Genomic DNA, 23,536 nt, shown 5'->3' with positions numbered 1-23,536 from the left:
TCTAAAGTATTTCTATTCAATTGTTTTGTGTCTGCGTAAAATTATAAACAGAAACGTTTTCAAATTTTTAAATATGTGCTAAATATAAATATGTGCTAAATATCAGCTTGAGCGGGGCATGTCTGTTTCATTTGATTAATAGCATAATTAAGTGATAATGATTATTAATGTAAGCTGGATGGCTGGCTGGCTGGCTGGCTAGCTGGCTGGCTGGCTGGCTGGCTGGTTGGTTGGTTGGTTGGTTGGTTGGTTGGTTGGTTGGTTGGTTGGTTGGTTGGTTGGTTGGTTAGTTGATTGGTTGGTTAGTTGATTGGTCAGATAGTTGATCAATTGACCGGTTGGTTTCAATTTAGGTGTAACATAAATAATTTATTGCATGTGGAAGTTTTTTTGTTTATATGTGGAAATCATAGATACACACACGCACGAAAATATATACACGCATACATAAATACACACATACCTACATACATACATACATACAACATACATACATACGTATATCCAACTGAATGCCGACATGTGCAATTAACGACAAATCAAAGTGTTAATCCATTTGTTACTTGATGTTTGACGGTTCAGTGTCACTCATCATGTTTTGGTTTTAACATACATACATACATACATACAAACATACATACATACACACACATATACATACAAAAACATACACAATTGCGTACATACAAAAATATACAAAAACAAACATAGGCACTTGTGTAATTGATCCACAAAAACAGACTATTAAAAATATCAACAAGCAATTTGTACTATAACAAAATTGAATGTTTGAATGAGATAACTACGACTACTACAACTTTTGCTACAATAGCAACAACTACTAAAATAATAATAATAATAATAATAATGAGAACTCTTTTATTTCCACAAAAGCCAAAATATGAATGAAAATTACAATTAAATATAAAATGATCAATTATTATAAGTTAAAAGATTGAAATAATGGATAATTTAACATCAATGCTAGTCAGTATGAATGTGTACAAACATGGTAAAATAATATAAAAACTAGAGTCAAGCTTTATTTCTGTCACAATATATTGCGTAAGTAGATGCTATCGCAGAATTGATTAAGCTAGATCTAAAATCGTCACGCCAGTTTATTTTAGTTTGAGCTAAATTGAAAGAATTATAAAGTCCTATTGGCGAAATTTCAAGTGTTGATTAAAATATTGCAATGTTTTAAATCATTCGATAGGTTATTCTTGAGGTTTTACTTGTACTCATCCACTTTGTAGTTTCTTGAATAATAACAATAATAATAATAAGAACAATAATAAGAATAATAATAATAATAGCATCAACAGATAGACGATAATATAAAAATAGCTATGAAATTGCAAGTGGGGGTGCTACAAAGACCATGTGAAACAAATTATCACTTAATTATCTATGTTATCGTCGTCATCACCACCATCATCATCATCATCCTTATGATGATGATCATCAGTAGCAGCAACGTCAACAATATAATCGTCACAATCATTATGACCATCATTATTAAGAATAGCAAACAGTTTTGTACCATTACTCTTTTATATTGTGGATTTTAAACAATTTTTATGCAATGTAAAGCATTATTCGTAAGAAAGAAATTTTGCACCAATAGAAAAATAATAATACACTAAAACGATGTTGTCTTTAAAGAAATTTTTTTTCATCGTTTCAATTTTTAACCATATCATCATTTTATTGTGGATGAAGTTGATTACAAAACATTTTATCCATCTACAATTCATCTTCTTCAGGCGAAGCTTCCGACTGCGCGTTTTTACTTTCTTTCTCTTCCTCTTTCTTTTTTCTTTTTTTCAAAATCAAAGCCAACAAAACAGACGTAGCTGAAACAGCAAACAGGGCACCTATGGTTCCGACAATTGCAGATACATGACTTGACGGAAGTCTTGCATATACTCTCTCAGTTGTTGATTTGCTTTCTTCAGTTGTTGCGTTGCTTTCTTCATTGGCGTTTGATGCAGTAGTTGTTTTGTATGAACAACTGATGGTGACTGTCCCTTCTTTCTTCTCCTCTCTGCACGGCTCCACCTCTCCGCACCTCCCGTTGAAAAGATCGCATCCAGCCTCGAATACTTCCAACTCTGCGAGTGCTGTATGATGATCTTTCATTCTCTCATCAGATGGTTGAATGAAAACAAATCTTGTGAGGATAGTGAAGTTCTCACAAACAACAATCATGGGGTTTCCGCCCTGTATCGCTTCTTCTGGTCCGAACCCGCACAAGTTGACTTTGTCTCTGATGTCTTCTCTATTGCTCACGTCGAACGTTTCGTTCAACCTTACAACAAACTTGTCCATTCTTTTCAGGAAGTCAGTCCATTGATTTATTCTGTTGTATGCTCTGATGAATCCTACGCAATATAAACTAAGCAGGTCGACCGCCATCCAGGCTGGCATGGCATCAAGTATGTGAGATATGTGGTAGCCGTCATAGTTGCCGTCTGTTAAATGTATTTTGTAATGAGCACCCATTGTGGGGTTGTCATGTTCATCATAGGTTGAACTGTAATAAGGAGGTTTATGTAAAGCTAAATTTTTCCTGAAAACCTCACATTGGTACCATTTGTTTCTGACCTTACCAGGGGGACAGACACATTCAACGTACTTATTACCATTCACCGTGGACTCAATACATTCCATTCCAACGGGACAATCTCCTCTACCTGATGAGCAATCTCTTTCTCTGCATGAATCACCTCTCCATCCCGGATCGCATCCATCGGGACAGTTTGCAGTAATTTCGTAACTTCCGTTGTTTCTGTTTCTGCAGTGAGAATAAGTCGATACTCCTCGCTGGAAGTCGTATTGGAAGCGTGTTGCGAATATCGCTATTTTTTCCTCATGACCCTGATGATAACATCTGCAAACTTCAGATCTGTCACTTGAGCAGGTATTACAAATTAATTTTGTGAAGTAGCTATTTCCTGTACCATGTTCTTGAAAGCAACCACATCTGTTCGACGTGTCGATCTTCTGGAAAAACGTATAATTTGTCTCAAAACAGAAATGTGCGCACATTTCAAATGTGTAAGTGTTTGGTAATGTCTTCAAAATGACATCTCTCTGACGTGATTCAAAACTGGCATAGTCATCGTGCGTCTTTCGTGGCTTGCTTTTATAAACGGAATATGAGTCCCTTCCACCACAAGCATCTCTATTGGCGCAAGGAACATCACACTGGGATGAAGCCACTGCCGAATCTAACCTTCCAATACAGTTGCATTCTTTCCCACTCTTCAAAGCGATCATATTGTTACTTTCACCTTTGCACTCTAGTGAACATTCATTCACTGAGCCAACTGATGCAACTGTCTTCGTTGAGCTGATGTTTCGATAGCATCCTATGTAAGATTCCTTCAAGTCGATTGCTGCATGGGCTACTGATGAGGACAGGTTGATGGAGACAACTACAAATGCACAAACGATATTTAACATTAAAAAATATTGAAAATTAGCTTTCATGTTTGCATACGTTTCAACTGTTTACATGTTCGATTGTATGACGTCCTGATGTAATGTTTAAATCAATTGAAAAAATACGATGGGTCTTGTGTTCTTTTTTTATTTTTAAATATTTGTTTTCTAAATTATTTTCAGTCGATTGCTTTGTGTCTTTGTAAAATTATAAACAGAAGCGGTTTTGAATTCTTAAATATGTGCTAAATATCAGCTTGAGCAGGGCATGTCTGTTTTGTTTCATTTGATTTCAAAATTATGGTGCTCATTGTTGAAGCGTTTTTTTATCGCTGCCAGTTAAGGCTAACCCAGGTTCATTCTGCATACAATTCAGTGCTGCTTCAAGAAAATAATATCAATTCATCATTTCGTGTAGGCAGCTTTCAATTAATAAAAGCGCACATTTTGTTTAGTTGTTCTTTATCATGTTTATTTTTCTTGTATTTTTTCATTTTATTTCTTTTTAATTTTTTTTTAATTTTCTGTTATACTCATATTTCCTATCACTTCTCAAACACAAACATACGATGCAGCTCAACACCATACAACTGGACAATTCAATACCAGACAGAACAGTACAATACAAGGCAATACAAATCAATGCCAAGTAAAACAAATTAATACGAAACAACGCACAAACAATACATTTTATCGAACCAGGCACAGCAGCGTTCAAAACAGCGATGACGCATCATCTTGCCAACGTGAGACAGCCATCAAGTTTGCCGACCAAAACGAGGACGGCCCTTTCGACCTCATCCTACACACTGGAAGAATAACATTGGGAGACTGCTGTAAAAGTTTCTCCGATGTCATGACCCTTGCTAGGCCCGAAGAACTCAAAATTGCTTGTCGGCGCAATCCGCTTTTGTTGGTTTCTATTTGAGTGTTTAATAGATTCGTTTTAAATTTTCAACAATATATCATTTTAAATGCATTTTAATAAATCACTAGATTGGATTAACAATCTTTAAAATTTAGTTTTTTCAAACTCAATAAACTTCTTCTCATCGTCTTACAAAATTTCCTCAAGTCACTTTGCATTGGTGGATGGCACGCGGAGAGCTCCAGAGTCCTACACGAAACTGATCTACTACAGTCAGCTAGTTTATTGTTTCGTGCCAAAAAACGAACGAAAAATGCTGGCAAAATTTCGGTTGATCCCAGGCCACAGCCCCTACGTTGAGGGGGGCTTGCTAGATAGGGAGGAACAAAGAGTTCCCTGGTTCAGGTGTTGTTGAATTATAGTAAACGTAAAATTTTTTATTATTAATAATTTTATAGTGTTGGAATGATTTTTAGCAACACTTCGAATCAAGAATGCAATTATCGAAGTTGTAAACCGTAATCTGTAGAAAGCTGATGGTGATAGAATAATAATCTCAATATTTCGAGTAATTTCAATAAAAAAAAAGTTTTAAAAATTTTTGAAAGGCACAGGAAAGAGGAGGATTTGAGATCAACATGTTACTTGAGAGAAGAATTTCAAAGAAGAATGGAGAACAACGAAGCAGTCAAGTACACACTACAAATTCAACTAAGTGCACGACTCGAAGAATTATTCTGGAATCCTCAAATGGTAGAATTTTTTTATTTGTAGTAAAATTTATTCAATTTATCAAAAAAAAACTTCAAAAACAGATTTGGGATGAAAAAGAAAGTCCCTGGCTTGATTTAATGCGAATACAATTGACTACAACCATTCCGTTTATGGCTCTCTGCCGAACTTACTTCAACATCGTCGATAAACCTTCATGTTTGCAATTCCGACATCCCAAATCAGCCTACGACTTCCACAGTTTCCAGTACTGCCTGTCAAATATGTACACCAGACTTGAGTTGGACCATCTTCAGATTGTCGTCTGGAAGAATGACAGCTGTCTGCAGAAGGAATGTTCAAAGAGAGGGAGAGTTCAGTACTTTGTTACTCTCTGTACAGCTCCCGTTAAGGATACCAAATCTCGTGTGGACGTTTTCTTAACTTTAATTGGTGCCGTTTGTCGTTACGTTGTTTTACTAAATTTAAATCATTTTTCATAATAAATGGATAGGTATGTTGCCTTTAAATATTTTTCAAGATGTGAAAATCAAACAACAGTTAAATAGTTAAAATTTTAATATCTTTCCGTAAAACAACTGTTGAAAATGTTTTCAACAATTCATTTTAACATTGATTATAATATTAATATTGTAGGCACTCGAGGCAGAACGGCCCCGCAGAAATTGGATTACCACCTGGACGAGGAGGAAGAAGATGATGTATCGTCAGCTGAAGGATGTGAAAACTTCATCATCAACACGGAATCAGTTGGTGAAATATTGGCCATCAGTTTGACAGTGCGTCACCGACATCTTACAGATGAATGGTTCCTCAGATATGTCATCCTATCAGATCCAAATAAGACAAATGTTAAGCACTTCCCCTGTTACAATGTAGTGCTGTCGAAAGTCACACTCAGGCCTGGCGAAGGTGGGTTCATATTTGTGTTGAAAAAATAAATCGGGCAATCACAAAACTACAAATATTAATTTCATTTTAGTTTAAAATTTAGATTATAAAAACATGTATTTTGACCAGTCAGCTTGCCCCAAAAGGACTGTCACGAACTCATTCGTCAAGAAAGGTTGTTGGAGCTGCGCGATCGAAAATCAGACTACCAATGGTATGCCAGTTCCGAACAACCGTTCGGTTGGATAGGTGCTGAAACCGTCAGAGATCTGCCACTGAGTGATCGACTACAAGCAGAAAAGTTTGCTGGAATGCCGTGGGATGTTGATCCAACCGCCATGGAAACGTTGCTCCCGTTCTTGGCAACAGCTGCTTCTAGGGGTCTTCTTCCAAATATACCTTTATTTTATCGACAAACATCCGCTACCGGTGACAACTTACCTTCAATTGGACCCCTGCTCCGGCAGTCGAGGATGCCTTCAAACAAACTGAAGCCCAGTTCACAAGCTGCACGACGTAGGTGGAGGAAAATAAGATTCGCCATCGCATTCATTACAAAAGTGCGATAATAAATTTATATTTTAAACATCTCTTGAAACTGTTAACTCATTTAAACACAACTTTTATTAAATCAAAATTTTTAAGGTGAGAATTCCCGATGGTCCGAAGGGTGACATGTGCAGATCGGTACAGGATGATGTTGACTTCGGTCGATACTTCCTCATGGGGCCCAACCCTGTGATGCTGCGAAGGTTGAGAAATTCTCTTCCTTCCAACTTTCCCATTGCCGACAGTATGTGCGCTGGATACATGAGCCTGGATCTCACTCTACAATCAGCACTTGAGGTACGAAGCAATTTTTAAATGTCGCTATAGCCCGAAATTTTTTAACAAAAATGTCATTTAGTTTGAAATTTTTACGACAAACTAAAAAATAAAAATTTTAATTTATTATCTCAAAATAATATCAATCATTGAGTCATGTAGTATATTAGAAAAAATTTTGTCTAAAATTTAATTAATAATTTTTCCAGAAGGGATTGTTGTACATAATTGACTACGCCATCCTCTCAGACATTCCAGTAATTAGGCGAGATTCCGACAACAGATATTTAGCGGCTCCCATCGTTTTGTTTTACGAAAGGGAATTCGGCGACATAATACCGCTAGCCATTCAATTAAACCAAACTCCGGATGTTGATAATCCCATTTGGACACCCCGGGACACGCCTGAAGATTGGATCATGGCAAAACTGTGGGTTAAATGCGCTGATTTCCACTACCATTTTGTCATTTCTCATCTTCTCAAGTGCCATTTTGTTGCTGAACCATTCGCTGTGGCCATGATGCGACAACTTTCATCCTCGCATCCGGTTTATAAACTGCTCAGACCTCATTTCAGGTTCGAAATTTATATAGATTTTGGAATAACAAATTAATTTAAGTACATTTGAACGACATGAAATATTCAGGTATTCCCTGGTAACAAATACACTTTTGAGAAGACATATTTTAAGAAGAAACTGTGCAGTCGATAAGTACACGTCAATCGGCTCGGAGGGGGTGAAGCATCTCATGTTGAAGTATCTCCAGGGAGAGTTCACTTGGGACGAGTTGGATCCCAGATGTGATTTGGAAAATAGAGGAACTAACGACAAAAATCATCTGCCTTATTACTATTACAGGTTTTTATAACTTGAAATATTTTTAGTCAGTTAAAAAAACAACATTAAACAACAGAGATGACGCGACGACGATGTGGAACTTAATTTACAAATACGTCAACAACATGTTGCTACTCTTCTACAAATCTAACGACGATGTCATGGAAGACACGGAACTGAAAAGTTGGGTCGCTGATGTTTCGGAGTATGGCTTCCCTGGTCTGGATGTCGACATCGATGCAAGCAGGTCAAGCAAGCGAGAGAGCTCTATAATGCAAAGTTCCGTTACGAGACAAGATTTGAACGACGCCACACAATCAGTGAGCAGTGATTTGGCTAACACTCCAAACGAACAAAATGGTGATAAGATTAGTTTTAAAAACGACTTGAAAGAAACTAATGAAACCATCAGTCATTTGAACGATTCAAATGGAAGACCTTCTAAGCCATATCTCTTGGAAAGCCAGTTGAAAAAGTTTTCGAAATCCAATAAGGAAATGCCCAGTTATGAAAAGTGTAATAACTTCCTATCAGATAAATATTTTTCAAACTCGCCTGCCCACTCAAAAACTTCCTCCTCTTCCAACACATCGTCCGTAACAACTGTCATACCCAACACCATGATTAAAAGAAAACAACCAAGACAGCGAGAAATGCTCCGTCTACCGACAGATATCAACACAGTAGAAGAGCTCTCGGACTTGATCACAAAATTAATTTTCGTGTCGACGTGTCAGCACTCGGCCACACACACGGAAGCCATGGATCTATACGGATTCATTCCCACAGTGCCCGCCATGATGAGACAGCCTCCCATGTCACGCAGGAAGATGACCACCAAGGATTTCATTCATAAAACACTTCCGGACCAATTTCCAGATGCGTATTATGGATCTTTGGTCACGTTACTACAAGTTCACAAACCAGACGAGGTTAACAATTTTTTCATTCAACTTACATGTTTCACGATTAAACTGCACGCTGAAACAACTTGAAATGTTGAATTTATCAGAACTCATTCGGAGATAGTTCTGAAACATATTTCGTAGAAACAGAAGCCAAACAAGTAACAGAAACTTTCCAAAACGACTTGAAGCGACTGACGAAAAGAATAGAACAGCGTAATAAAACAACGGGCATCATGTACGAAAATCTCTCTCCTACCTGGATACCAAACAGTGAGTCGAACCTCTGTTCAGTCGATAAAAAACCATACGCCCATGAACTGCTTAATATTAAAACTAAAACTATTGTAACCCATCGACATAAATTGGTAATAAAATTACTTTATTTATTAAAAATCTTTTAACAACATCCCAGGCGTCGAACCTCTACCGTTCCTGCCAAAAATCGCCAAAGAAGAAGCACTGTCGGGTAAGAGTGAGGCAGACAAGGCAGCCCACATTTTTATGATGACTCCTTCGGTGCCACTCAGCATCCTACCCATTTGCATGTACATGGCCAGGTCCAACGTTGGCAGAGGTGCGGCCGCCAACAAAACCGCGAAGACGGCAGCTTTCAATCAGGGAGTTGATGGCGTCGGAGTCCCTAAAAAGGACCGAGAGGATAAGATGGTGATGCAGAGGCAGAAGTTTAACGCAATGTTTTAAGGAAAAGATTCATTTCATCTTATACGTCATCCTACACGCGGATGTTTCACGCGTTAATTGATAACAAACTTAACATGACTCAACTGAATTGCACTTGAAAAATGATCACACACAGTTTCGATTTCACATGACTTGAATATATTTTTTGTATTACAAAATAAAAATTCATTTTATTAAGGGTGATTAGAACGTTCAAACCTCAATACCCAATATCATTCGCAGACTTTACCTAATAATATAAAATTTGTCTCAAATTAGTTGAACATTTTCTAACAAGAATCAAAACCAAGACATCGAAAATTGACCAAACACGTTTTATTGGTACATTATTTTCTGAGCCAATCGACCTTCACAAAACACATTAAAAAATTACATGGCGAAATATTTAAAATTTACAAATTACGCGAAAGAACTGCACACACACAATGCCCGCCAAAATAACCAACGGCCAATAAAATGTTCAAATGAAGTTAACAAATTTAAAGTAGGATGGAGAAATATAGCCTTTTTCGTTTCCAGGGCTCAAGATTACGTTATTAGGGGTTCTAAAAAATTGCAAACCATCTGAAAATAGAAGGAACGTATTATTCATTCATTCATTCTTTCATTCACTTATTCATTCATTCATTTTCATTCACTCATTCATTCATATATTCCGTTGAAAATGAAAAAGTTAACAACCTTTCAAAGCCTTATCTAAATCAATGCTTATGAGAACGTTTGAAGATCCCCTATACCCTGTAGGAATAACATTTTAAAAAAAATTTTCAACATAATTGTAATTCGTTATTCATGCTGCGCTAATTATAATTTAAATGTAATAATTACAAATTAACAAATAAACAAGTTTAAAAAATATGAAAATACCCAAAATAAATGAAAAAAACAACCTGATACGACTTGATCCCGGCCAGGTATACCGGGACAGAAATGTATGTATTGCCTTTTCATTCTACTCAAACCCTTTCGATCATCAATTAGGAAAAAAATGTATAAAAGATATTTTTAAATAAAATTGTGTAAATTGTTTTGAAGTTTATTTCAAATGAATATTTTAAAATTTAAAAAGAAACAACATATGTGTGTGTATTTGTGTGCATGGGTGTGTCTTTGAGTGTGTGTGTGTGTGTCTATATAGACATACCTACCTCATCTTTTATAGACTGCCAGGCTTGTTTAGTTGTTCCATGCAAAACTACTGGTACATCACTACTTTTTGTTATCGGGGTCAGTTCTAAATCAGGAACCTATCATTAAATAATGGTATTGAAATGAATGATTATAACATAACAATTATAACATAGAGATCAAACCAAAAATAAGCCATACATAACAAAAACAAAAATTGCAATGTTTCAATAAAGAATTTAAATTAATTTAAACAAATTTATAAATTGAAATAAATTTCACCAAATGAATCAAAATAAAATATTTGACCCCTGACCTCAATTGAGTGACCTTGACATGCCTTAATTTTTAATTTTCCCTCACAGTCTTTGTTCAATACAAATCTTTTTTTCTCATTTGTATCGACAATTTCTTTTATTTGGTCCAACTTGACATTTTTGAAAGATTCAAGTGCCAATATTTCATCAATATAGACATAACCATCTGCAAAATTTTAAATAAATTAAAGTAAATTATTATTTAATGAAGTTTTGACTTTTAAACACCATGTAAAATATAAATTTAAACACTCATTTGAGTTACAATTCAAATAAATGTATTAATCTATCCCCAAATCATTAGTTTTACTAATTTAAAATTCAAATTTATTTACTGATTGGTGTAATAAACCAAAGAAAAAAATTTATTAAACCACTATACATACCAGTTGTCATGAGTACACCTGACTTGTGAGCTCCATGCCGCAGTAACCAGGATAACCTTTTGGAGATTTTTATGAGATCTGTGTTCTGAAGAATGAAAATATTAAAAATTATTGTACATTATTTACTATTATTATATTTTTAAATTTAAGTTACAGAAAAAAAACGTAAAATTATATTTATTTTAGTCTTTTCAGATTTCACTTCTATTTTTTATTTTATAATAATGTAATTTGTAGTAATAGTAATGTAATCTGATTTTTTTTGTTTTAAAAAAAGCTTCTCCTTACCTTACTGTTATGTATTATCTGACACAAACTGATCATTTCATAGATGATTTGTAAAAAAATTTATATTACAATTTTAATTATAATATTATATTATAAATTATTATTAAAAATACTATAAATAAAATATTAAAAATTTAAAACTCATTACTAAACTAAAACACTATTTTAAAACAGTGAACACAAACACAAAAACTGATAGCAAAAATATTTACATATAAATTATAAAATCAGTGGCCTTTTCTGCTAAAATAAAACTAAAGTTGAACGATAATCAAAAGATATAAAAACAAAATGTCTCTAGAAGTCTAGAAACACGTTTTGTTTTAAACTTCTTACTTCATTCATCTTCTTTTCACTTTTGATTTGACAATTTAGGAATTAGGATGGCTATCGGCAATTTTCATTTTGTTTCGCTTTTATGACTTTTATAGTATATAAACGCATTAACATATCATGAATAACTCTAAATTTGAACGCTAAATGACCGCGATTATTGCGTAATAAAAAGTAATGTTGAGACGTCAATTAAAAGCTAACTTTCATTGTAAAGTTTAAACAAATAATTACCAAGCGCTTAACCACAATGAGAATATTGTTTGTATCGCTATGCTTACTTAAACGAGTTTTTCAACAGTAAGTCAGCCAAATAAAATAACCATATGAAGAAAAACGGTGACATGTATATAAAATTTATCATCGACACTTTAGAAATTCAAACAAAAACGTTTTATAACGGTTAGAAAATTTTCAAATTCAGCAATCGAGACGCTGAACTAATCCAAGTAACTAAACCAATCCAAGAAACTAGTCCTCTGAACTTTGGAAGAGTGTATATGACCTTTAACTACATAAATCACACAGCTACAACTTCGCATCAAATACTCCTCTTCTAGAAACCTTCTCTCTGTAGGACCATATATATATATATAGGGGAGATGGGGGCACATTGATCTGTTTTGAGGTTTTTTTGTAACAACAGTGAAACTAACCAAAAAGTGAATATTAATATTTGTGCAATTTACAGAGGAACATTCATTTAATGTATTAAGTTCAGTTTCAATTGTATAATACAAGAAATTTTTAAAAAAATTTAACTTTGGTACAACCCCTACAAAGGATCAAAGCACCCCATATACGGGGTACCATGATCCCTCCCATGGGGTACATTGATCCTAGGTATAAATCAATATGATTTGATGTTCATTTGCCTCCAAAAAACTCGTTAAAACACATTGGATATAATAATTCATAATTTTTAATAAAAATTAACATTAATTAAGATCTTTAAAAATTGTCAAATCAACGGGAAAAACCAAGTGACGACTGACTCGAGCAGTCCCACCATGCTGAATTGGATCTGGAACTTTACAAACAATGTCCTCTTTTATAAATTGATATAATTCAGCATTTCTACAGATAAAGTTGAATGATGACATCTTTTCCCTTTTCAAGTATTTTACCATTAAATCTCCAGCTTCCGATATTATTTGGCCAATGTAATGAATAACTTTCTTTTTAGTTTTAAATTTTACTACAACATAGTCATTATTTTTTAATGCAGAACAGTCGTAGTCCAGACTTGGGTCTTCTGCTGTCAACTGAGGATTGCTTGCATCACCATCACTGTCATCACTTTCTAGTGTTCCAAGATAATCAACGCTTGACATGGCTTTTGTTTTTTTTACTGTATCGGATGTTCGTTTTTTTTTATTCACACTTTTTTCTTTTGCAAGAAAAATTTCATGTTTAACTGGAGTGTCAGTTAAAATTCTTGTTTTTTGTTGCCTGTTCCGAAATAGCTTTTTTCTGGCTGAAGCCTTTGGAAATGGTTTCAACACTTCTGGTGATATTGGAAAGTGAATATTAGATTGAACCATGTTAACATCATCAGTCTGTAAAAAAATATTCTGTTTTCAAATAAAAATCGTATCTTGCAGTTTTGCTAAATTTAAGCATCAGACAAGAATTTTTAAAATATTTAAGAAATAGTAATTTTTTTTGACAAACTTGTGGATTTGAAGTCATTTGTTCTGGTTCTCCATCATCAGCTAGAACCATTTGTGATGGCTCCACATTATTGGATGTAGCTGTTACTCCATAAGCACTGTTGTCTGTGTCCATTTCTGTAGCAGGTGTATGGCGATCTGTAACCGATGCTGCTAAAAAATCATCATCTGTAAAAATGTCCGGATTGTAAGGTTCTATGCCAATAAACAAAGGTGGTATGGAATTACCAATTGCATTTATAGCACAGCATACTGTAATTAATTTCCCTCTTTCCTGAGATGTCATCCTTCCGACTTGTTTCAATCCTCGACCGGCTATAACTTTAACAGGCTTTTGCACAGTTGTGAGTCCAGTTGCTGTTGCTCTTGCCAGACTAGTCGCTTCAGCTGCACGTAGTGACAACTCGGGTCTTCTTTTCATAAAACCCTGGAGCCAATCAATACCAGCAGTTTTTTTCATTGACCATGAAGATGGGCATGTTATATTATTCGCAACGGCCATATCATATGCGAACTGGCGAGTTGTTTTGGTGGATAGTCCATAGTTCATCTTAGATGCTTGCAGCAAATACTTTGCAAGCATCTCTTCTTGTTCTAAATTGAATACCTACCTTGTATTCCAATTCGGTATCAAACCTACACTTGGACTGAGACTACTCTTCCGAACATATCGCTTCAATGTCATTCGGTCAATTCCAGTTTCACGTGCAACAGCATTGATAGCTCTGTTCTTTTTCAGAACTTCATCAACTGCTGTTCTCATCACTTCAACAGGTGTTTTACCTCGATTAGTTTTTCGCTCCCGATATCTCACCATTATGAAACCAAACCTGCAAAGTACACAAATTACATTTTACAATAATGGAAAAATAGCATTTTGCATGGTTAGAGAAAAATGACTAAACATCCTGGAGAATTATTATCTGAGGACAGTAGGGGCACTTTGATCTTCAGATCAACGTACCCCTTACTAGTACAGATCAAGGAGCCCCCATGGCATGGAGCACACTATAATGGCGATATCTCATCAATAAGTTGTGATTGAAAATCGAACTAAATAATAAAATAAGCCTCTGACATATCTTTACACATTGCAAAATTTAATTTATCAAACAAATATTTAACTGATTTTTAATTTACAAAACTAACCTGTTGTGAATAGTTGGTTTTTCCCTGTAAAATCAAACTTACTAATTTTTCGAACTTCAGCGGCAGAAAGTCCATAAACAAATAGGATTAAAAGTAGAATAGAAACAAAAGGAAAACTAAAATAGTGATGGCCTACATTTATATTTAGAAATAGCTATGTTATTGCTTAAAGATCAATGTGCCCCAGAGATCAATGAGCCCCCATCTCCCCTATATCCTCTACTGGAGTAGACAGACAGACAGAAGAGAGAAAAATAATCGTTTAGAAATCATAAATAAGGTTATAATTAATAAATTTAGAAAGATGTTTATTGAATTTTAATAAGAAGCGATTATTTGAAATTTCGATCGTATGATAAATGCAGCAGAACTAATCATTTATTTGATTTATTACGGCGCCACCGTGTAATTATTTTAAAAGATTATATGAATAGTAATAACCAATATATCAAGCATAACTAAAACCAGGAAATTTTTGAGATAACAAACTTGAGAGTTAAAAATTTGAGAAAAAATAATATGTCGGAATAATTTAATCTCTAGCTAGGACATCTAAAATAGATTGTATTTGGTGGGATCTTCTCACAATGATTAATAAATATTAATTTATCTAAATCACAAAAAATATTAACTAGTGCAACGTACAGCAAGACATCAAAGCTTCATATATAAAAGGTAGATACTTATAAATCTATACAAATGTGCTGTTATTATATAAATACTAATTAATATATATAATATATAATACTCAGGTTGAAATCACGTTTTATAAATGGATTGTTCATAATGTTGAGATTGAACAATAATTTTGTGCGGGCATTGTTGGCGGTAAATGAGGTTGTTGCTGCTGATGCTGCTGCTGCGGAAATGGTGGCTGCTGTGGTAGCTGTTGCAGTTGCTGATGGTGCTGCTGAGGTTGAAGCTGCTGTTGCTGTTGATGATGCTGCTGGTAAGGAGCTTGTATTGGTTGTTGATAAGGTTGTTGCTGATGTTGTTGCTGCTGCTGCTGATGTTGTGGATAAACTTGTTGTTGAAGTTGCTGTTGTTGAGGTTGTTGTTGTTGTTGATAATCTAGTTGAAATTCTTGCTGCGCTTGTCCATAGTCCTGTCCCTGGTCGTAAAAAGATTGCTGCTGAGAAACTGTCCCATCATGAGGTTGTCCCTGTGAGAACTGCCCTGGCTGGCCCACTCCATACTTTCCCGCCATTCGGTTCATATTACTCACATCACCTCGGTACTTGCCACCTACGCCACCATAGGGAGGGAGCATTTTCCCTCCTTCACTGCGGTAACCACCCATTTTGCTTTTCGGGGGATAATGAGGATTTGGTGGTCTCGAAATTGGGGTTGCAGGTCTTAAATAGTTGAGGGGTACAAGGCCCTTTCTTGAACCAATTTCTGCTTTGATGTAACCATCTTCATCTGGCTCGCCAAATATCAGTACTCTGTCGCCTTGCTTCAAACACAGCTCGTACTGTTAAACAAAAATGTTGAAATTTGAAGATGATAGAAATAAAATAATAATAATAACAGTTTGAAAGAATTTTGCTTCAAAGTTTGATGTTGATAATGATAATGATATTTTGGTGGTAGTAGTTGTGGTAGTGATGTGTATGATGGTGTTGATTTGATGATGATCACCACGGTGGTAGTGATGACGACGACAACTCACTTCAGTATCAGTGGCTGGCAGGTTCTTATCAGGGTTGTAGTTGTAGATGGCCACCATTCTTCTCGGCCGATTGTTTGACAGGGCTTAGTGAGAAATAATTATGTTGATTTATTTATAAGCTAGACAGGGCTTGGTGAAAATTATGCTAATTTATACATAATTTATACAGAGCCAGTTGTAAATAACTAAAACAAATTTATTAAAAGTTTGTAAGGATGACTGATGCTGTCGTTAAAGCCAATGTTTTTGCAACTACACTATGTATAATTTTTACATAACGCACGCAATTGATACCATTGTTTTCTCACACACGTTACTAATACAATTAATGAAAACCAAACGCTATCACTGAAGTCTCCACTATTTTTAAACACAATAAATCGCTTGTAAACTAAAAAATGCTAAAAGCAGTACAGCAAGATAAAAAAAAACCTATTCGAGCACCAGACGACCACCCATCCCTATAAACTCCTCCGCTCCCACCAACGTAGGCTCCATTTTTTTCTTTGCCGCCCTGCATAACCGGATACTGCGGTAACTTTTTACTATTTCCGATACTAAGCGTTTTACTTTTTTGGGAAGAATTTTTACTTCGGCAGAGGGCCAAATTGTCTTTGAGGAGTTGTTCGGCTGTGAGGGGGTTGTAGACCAGGACCTCTGTGACCATGTTTGATGGAATCAGGCCCTTCATTCCATTGGATTCACCCATGTAAAATCCGTCTGCGTCCTTGTCACCTATGACCTTTGGCCATTTGGACGTTTTAAGCGTTTTACGGGATTGTTGTGATTTTATATATTAATAAATAATATCAAATAATTGAAAAACGAAAATGACCTTGATAAGTTGACCTTCACAGAAGGGCAGTTCCTCATTTGAACAATCCTGGTTGGGCGACATAGAGAGGGGGTTGTAGTCGAACAAACCAACAAACAAGCGCACCCTATGTGCAAAAGTGTTTTTTTAATTTTTATTGACGCATACATGCACATACACACTAAGACAAACACACACACACAAACACATTCACACGCATACACACCACACACACACACACACACACACAAACACACTCACACGCATACACACACACACAAACACACACAAACACACACACACAAACACACACACACAAACACACACTAATATAAATTATATTTATTGGATTGGATTATATTTCGCAGACCTGTTCATGTCAACTTTTTCAATATCGCTACCAAGCAGAGAGTCCTCTTCATATGCAGGCTGTTGAAAATATTTTTAGTATTTTTTTATTCTATGTTATTATTATTGTTATTATTATCATCATTATTATTATTTTATTTTATCACAGTCATACCATCGTACCAATCATCATCGTCGTCGTCTTCATCTTCATTCCAATCATCATCATCGTCGTCATCATCATCGTCACAGTCATCATCACTATCACCTAACCTTAATTTTACTATCCTTCTTTCTAAAAGTGTTTGTTGTAGTAGCAGCGTCACTGTAGCGTAGCTGCTGCTGCTGCTGCAGAGGCATGACGTCATCGCTGCCCACGCACGAATCTCTCTTCTTCCTTAGCGTCGTTGTTGTCGACTTTGAAACCATGTTTACGTTGTTGCTGATGTTGTTATTGTTGTTGTTGTTGTTGTTGTTGTCTAACGATTTCAACAATTTTGGCGAGGTTTGCGTCTTTTTATCTTTCAGTTTGGCTGTAGATTTGTGAACATTTTCTTAGTAACATTATTAATGTTATATTTGTGTCCAATTCTCAAGACGCCAAAGATAAAAATCACAGTTAATGAAACCAGCAACAGATATCTGTAATACAATCACATCAAAACAACATCAATATATACAAAGACATCAAAACAAAAACATCAATATATACAAAGACATCAAAACAAAAACGTCATCAACACTGGCTGGTGATTCAATAAAAAACATAGCCTAAATGACTATTATAACGACGACGAATTCTTCTTCTACTACTACTTCTACTACTGCTGCTGCTGCTGCTGCTGCTACTACTACTACTACTACTACTAATACTGCAGACAACAACAACAACAATAATAATAATAGTAACAACAATTACAAAATGAGATTTTTGTAAAGAACAATAATAACAGTAATGCACTAACAATTATCCGACTGATTTATCGCCCTATCTGTACTCGACTCGGATAAGCTCGATTCTCTCGTTATTTCTGTTTATTATTATTATTATTAATATTAAAACATTAATTTTTATTATTATTATTGATTATTATTATTATTATTATCATTGATTTTAGATATTGATTTATTGAAACAATAGTAATAGCGTATCGACAGTGAAATTTTTGCTGTAATTATTAACAGTAAATCGATAGAAGTATAAACTCTAAGTAGTAGTAGTAATAGTAGTAGCAGTGCTAGCAGCAGTAGTAACGACAGCAATAGTAGTAGCAGCAGTGGTAGCGGTAGGATCAGTAGCAGTAGTAGTAGTAGTAATAGTAGTAGTAGTAGTAGTAGTAGTAGTAGTAGTAGTAGTACTAGTAGTAGTACTAGTAGTAGTACTAGAAGTAGTAGTGGGAGTAGCAGCAGCAGCGGTTGCTGCAATAGTATTAGTTGCAATAATACCAATTGTAGGGACATTTGTCCTCGTTCTATTGATCAAATTACGTTCATCATCGTCGTCGTCGTCCTCTTCTTCTTCTTCCTCGCTGGCAATATTTCTTTTAGAGACAATGTGGCGGCCACCAGACTAATAATAATAATTATTATTTTATTATTATGATTATTTTTTATTATTATGATTCTTTTTATTATTATTGCCGATATAGTTTTGTTATTGTAATTGTTGTATTGCTAGTGTTGGTGTTGTCGGTATCAGTGTCTTGGATGCTGTTGTTGTCATCATAGTTATAATAATAATTATTATTATTATTATCATCATCATAATATATTTGACGATGTTGATTGCTGCTGACATCTGGCGCAACAATTATATAAAATAAAAAATTATTTTAATGATATTAATAGCAACCAAAATTGCTCTAACAAAATTTCAAAATTAAACAAAGAGGATATTAAGAGGTAGATAAATCATCGAAAAAAAACAAACAAACCCCAATCACCTCATAACGAGTGGTACTGGAACTACCAGCGCCAAGAATGCCGCCACCACTACTACAACCCACTCCGTCGTAATCATCAAACTTCTCATCAATTCCATATCCACTATCTCGAATGCTGTCACCCCCCTGGTAACAATTAATGGGACGACCCTTTACTACCTCTTGCACGAGAGCGGTAGATAGTGTAGTGGGAGGAGTCGAATCCGGAGACTCCCATCTGTCGGTGGTTGTACGTATTGTTAACTTTCTGGGCTCGTTTGATGATGTCTGGAAGCTTTTCCAGTTTAAAACAACATGATCGCCTGAGTTGATGTGGTGGTGTTGGTGTTAACTGGGTGATGGTAGTTTGAAATGTCACCAGAAATGCTGCTATTGGGTTGAAATTTATTTGTTTTTTTTACTGAAATGTTCATTTAATTAATTAATTAATTAAAGTAGCAATAGTTACAATAAAATAATTAAGCGTTCCTCTGCAATCATCCACATTACATTTAAAAATCAAGCAAATAATTTCGTGAACAGCCGAACTAACTCGTCGGACTGAGCAGCTGCTTGACCTTTGCCCCGTCAATATAGACATTGTAGCCCGTGATGTTGGTCCTCTTGTGCTTGGCATCCAGTGGCTCTTTGTAGGCAGGCACCCACGTCACCAGAATGGTACCTTTTTGGGGCCCTATATCTGCCTGAACCTCGGATGGCGGGTCTGGAAAGTCTGGAGGGAGAGGTTGTTTGACAGTTTGAATTTTACTTAAATAAATGTAGAAAAAAACAAGGGGTAATTGATGAATTAAATATTTTTAAAAATTGAATAAAAATAGATGAATGACAAAATTAAAAACGCAGGTGGAGGCTCAGTCCGCTCTATTTCTGAAATCTTAAAAAAGTATTAAAATCCAAACAAGGAAATACATTTTTAAAATTTTCATTATTCATACTTTTATCAACGAATAAAATACAAGAATTCAAATCAACCTTTTAAAAACTAACCACAGTTATTATAAATAAGACGCAGTGCTATCTAAGATTTGAATTTAAATGATCTAAATTAATTAATTTAGTTAATCGGTTTTTTTAACTCAATCATGATTTAATTCGATTTTCAGACTAATCCATCCGAGCAACGAACCTCTGGGTAGAGTGACGAATGAAACAGAGGATGACGCGAAAGCCCTTTCCTCATTGTTGTTGACCTCGCAACTTATGCTTACGGTATGAGAGGAATTTGGTGGAAGACCTTTTCATCCAGTCAGTTGTGTGTGTGTGTGCGGTTTGTGTGTGTGTGTGTGTGTGTTTGTGTGTTTGTGTGAAATATATTGGTATCGAATGTGCATTCAAGTGTGCGTACAAAATCACACATATGATTATTTCTCGATCATGTAATCTTCTTTTCTATATATTTTAAACTTATATATGCAATTAAAATATAGAAAAGTTTATAAACAATAAAATGACAACAAAGCATTTATATTACATCAATCCATCCATTCGTGAATCTAACCGGAAATAAGACATTTGAATACTCCGGGGGCCAGGATATGATCCCATCTTTCATCCACGTTCACTCGATGCTGGAGGTAGCTACTGGCGACACACCACTGAACTGTGGCTGATCTTTTTGCAATGTCCACTACCTCGATCGCTGATGGGGCTAGTCTGGCGTCTGCGAGAGAGGTTTTGGTAGGTGTTTGACTAGGTATGCTTGCGATTCATCCGTTTACATGAGTGTTGTGTTGTTGTTGTTGTTGTTGTTGTGTTGTTGTTGTTGATGTTGTTAGTTTTAAAGACGATCGTAATGAGGGTGTGACATAAGGATGACGACGATGAAGTTGGTGGCTATGATATTCATACTTTTGCCGATGGTGATGCTGCAGAGTTGTTCGCAGGACATTCGACCGTCCGATGCGACAGCCCTAACGCTCACTCGATGACTCTGGTTGGTTTTTAAAATAACTAGGTCACCACGACATGCTTATCACTTATATTAGCAGTGGCAGAAGTAGCCACAGCAGTAGTAGAAGTTGTAGTAGAAGCAGCAGCACTAGCATTTACACAGTAAACCTTAGTTGTGTCCAGTTTTTCAAGAAGAGCCTTCGTCCTATCCCCTCTTGGTATGGTGCAAACCAGTTGGTCGTTGCAGTAGACATTGTACGATTCTATGTATATGTTTTCGGCCGCAAGAATACTTTCCTCTGGTGAAAACCAGGCCACGACGTAGCTACAACTTAACTGACGCTCTTGGTGCAAGTCTTTTGGTGGAGGTACTGTGGTGAATGAATTATCTGACTGGTGGTTCTCATTCATTTAAACAATTTCTTTTGCATTGAGTGTGTCATTTTCGCATTGCTTAGCAATGTTTCTTGATAAATTTTTCCAGCTATGTTACGAAAAGTATGTAGATTTCTAAATTATCAATTATACATTGGAAACTTGATTCGATTTGAATGTGATTCAATGTTCAAGTACAAACCGATCGATAGCTTGTCGATTATCTCAGTAATGACCGGTTGCTCGGTAGTTTCGATTCCGACCGGCGGTCCATCTCCGATGACGTCATATTCGTATCCGTTTGTTTCCCCGCGATCCAAATCCTTCAAATCATCGTCTGGCGGGGAAGAGGGGTATAATAATTTACACCTACAAAAAACTATCTCTAAATGTCTGTTTTTTGAATTTTTTTTTAAATTTGTACATTAGAATAATGACTTAATAGCAATTTATTTGTGTGAAAAACTACACAAAATGAGTAATAATACAAATGATGATGCGTAATACGCACGAATACAAAAAGATATCAATACAAATACTCGTCATACTAAAGATTTAGCACTAAAATTTCTTATATGGCCAAAAAAATACCTGGAACTTTTTCCACGTAATTGGATGGTACTAATCCTTTCTTTCCATCCATCAACTCTCCTTCATAATACCCATCCTGGTGTGTGTGTATGTGTGTGTGTGTGTGTGTGTGTGCGTGTGTGTGTGTGTGCGTGCGTTACTGTTTGGTTGCATTATATTTTGCATGGTTTAATTTAATGAGTTTAATGTTTAACAACTACTTTAAAAATCTTGCAAAATTTATAAAAATACCGATTCAGAAAAACAAAACTACCCTTTTAAAAATAAAACCACCGACCTCATCAACATCTCCGTAAATGAATAAATAATCTCCCGCCAAAAATGAAAGTTCAGCGTCCGGATTATCGTTTGGGGACAAGTGGAATGGATCGTACGTGAACTTGGCAACAAAAACCTGAAAATCATACCTGCTGTTTGTTATATCGTTGTTGTTAGTGTTGTTGCCGTTGTCGGTTATCGTTCTCGCGTCTGTTTTGAAGTGTACGGTTTCCATCAAAAATAGTTACTTGGCGATCGATATCCGGTCGGTATGAAATACTCGGTTATTTTTTAAATGGTTATAAATGCAGTGAATATTGTGGTTCATTGTGTTTTAAAACAGCTTTCAGTGATGACATCGGCTTAACGCTTGGAATGCAGAATCCAAAAAAAACTCATTTTCATACTTAGTTGTCACTAAATGTACTTTCAAATCTAAATAAATTTAGTATTTTTCAAGAATATAGTTTGCACCCATAATTAAAAACAATCATACATTACACTACATTAGATTACATTACATTACATTAACGTTTAATTTTCTAACCAACGCTTCAATCTCCACACCAACAGTTGTCACAAGATCATCTCATTATGACGTCAATTGCCAACATTACGGATCTACATTTAATTACAAATCAAACCAAAGAAAAAATACACCAAAGTTTATAAAATTTAACTTTAAAAAATCAAAATTTGTCTCAAAATTAAGTCGAAATTATGTGAAAAATCCTCTCCACCATATGAATACCCCATAATTAAATGTACCATCCGTGGCATTGTACCAATCAATATTCATACACACACACGTACAACAAAGGCACAAGCACCTATGTAATGCATGCTTACGTGATTGCTCTGCATACTAAATTCATTCATACACAAACTTATATACAAATATCCATACAAAATTGTATACATACTTACGTATATACATAACTATATGCATGCATGCATACGTTACATACACACGCACCCACATACATGCATGCATACAAAGACGGTCGCATACAAAATGTACAGGCGTACATACATGTGTGTATATGTTTGTGTACCATCATCATACATGCTCATTGACATAAATGTCCTACTCTTCCATCCAACAAGCAGAGCTGCTATATTTGTATATACCTACACACAAATGTATATATATTTT

The 23,536-nt window shown here is 35.3% G+C and overlaps 4 protein-coding genes across 4 annotated transcripts; 1 reads left to right on the top strand and 3 right to left on the bottom strand.

The window, feature by feature from the left end:
• Nucleotides 1-1,749: 1,749 nt before the first annotated feature.
• On the bottom strand, nucleotides 1,750-3,498 carry HELRODRAFT_161703 (hypothetical protein; the record flags this gene model as incomplete). Its single annotated transcript, XM_009021592.1, has 1 exon — nucleotides 1,750-3,498. The coding sequence occupies one exon, from the start codon at nucleotides 3,496-3,498 to the stop codon at nucleotides 1,750-1,752; it is 1,749 nt and encodes a 582-aa protein (XP_009019840.1).
• Nucleotides 3,499-4,019: 521 nt separating this feature from the next.
• HELRODRAFT_188706 (hypothetical protein) lies at nucleotides 4,020-9,392 on the top strand (the record flags this gene model as incomplete). Its single annotated transcript, XM_009021591.1, has 14 exons — nucleotides 4,020-4,099; nucleotides 4,153-4,343; nucleotides 4,474-4,590; nucleotides 4,660-4,723; nucleotides 4,927-5,071; nucleotides 5,134-5,482; nucleotides 5,687-5,962; nucleotides 6,071-6,501; nucleotides 6,587-6,787; nucleotides 6,976-7,343; nucleotides 7,414-7,626; nucleotides 7,682-8,537; nucleotides 8,618-8,783; nucleotides 8,926-9,392. 14 exons carry the CDS (start codon nucleotides 4,020-4,022, stop codon nucleotides 9,213-9,215), a joined length of 3,747 nt encoding a protein of 1,248 aa, XP_009019839.1. The 3' UTR covers nucleotides 9,216-9,392.
• A 283-nt stretch (nucleotides 9,393-9,675) lies between these two features.
• On the bottom strand, nucleotides 9,676-11,370 carry HELRODRAFT_161701 (hypothetical protein; the record flags this gene model as incomplete). Its single annotated transcript, XM_009021590.1, has 6 exons — nucleotides 9,676-9,779; nucleotides 9,897-9,953; nucleotides 10,360-10,462; nucleotides 10,660-10,826; nucleotides 11,047-11,131; nucleotides 11,335-11,370. 6 exons carry the CDS (start codon nucleotides 11,368-11,370, stop codon nucleotides 9,676-9,678), a joined length of 552 nt encoding a protein of 183 aa, XP_009019838.1.
• A 685-nt stretch (nucleotides 11,371-12,055) lies between these two features.
• Nucleotides 12,056-23,141, bottom strand: HELRODRAFT_188705 (hypothetical protein). Its single transcript, XM_009021589.1, has 19 exons — nucleotides 22,918-23,141; nucleotides 22,400-22,815; nucleotides 22,123-22,198; nucleotides 21,734-21,868; nucleotides 21,325-21,527; nucleotides 21,115-21,196; nucleotides 20,765-20,926; nucleotides 20,393-20,500; nucleotides 19,799-19,978; nucleotides 19,258-19,568; nucleotides 18,812-18,893; nucleotides 18,289-18,354; nucleotides 17,597-17,856; nucleotides 17,346-17,404; nucleotides 16,997-17,102; nucleotides 16,594-16,903; nucleotides 16,162-16,244; nucleotides 14,701-15,963; nucleotides 12,056-12,261 (listed from the first exon to the last, which is right to left on the bottom strand). Exons 2-18 carry the CDS (start codon nucleotides 22,613-22,615, stop codon nucleotides 15,271-15,273), a joined length of 3,132 nt encoding a protein of 1,043 aa, XP_009019837.1. The 5' UTR covers nucleotides 22,616-22,815; nucleotides 22,918-23,141; the 3' UTR covers nucleotides 12,056-12,261; nucleotides 14,701-15,270.
• Nucleotides 23,142-23,536: the final 395 nt, after the last annotated feature.

The sequence above is a fragment of the Helobdella robusta genome, assembly GCF_000326865.2.
Source record: "Helobdella robusta unplaced genomic scaffold HELROscaffold_3, whole genome shotgun sequence".
Classification (NCBI taxonomy): Eukaryota; Metazoa; Annelida; class Clitellata; order Rhynchobdellida; family Glossiphoniidae; genus Helobdella; species Helobdella robusta.
The sequence above is the reverse complement of the archived record's forward strand: the minus strand, read 5'-3'. Positions and strand labels throughout refer to the sequence as shown.

Excerpts from the sequence above, each read along its gene's own strand:
- HELRODRAFT_188705 (XM_009021589.1), bottom strand. The coding sequence starts at position 22,615 with ATGGAAACCGTACACTTCAAAACAGACGCGAGAACGATAACCGACAAC. Across the intron at positions 16,904-16,996 it reads GTGAAGGTCAACTTATCAAG|GTCATAGGTGACAAGGACGC; the intron begins GTCATTTTCGTT and ends AAATGGCCAAAG. Across the intron at positions 15,964-16,161 it reads TGCCAGCCACTGATACTGAA|TACGAGCTGTGTTTGAAGCA; the intron begins GTGAGTTGTCGT and ends TTTGTTTAACAG.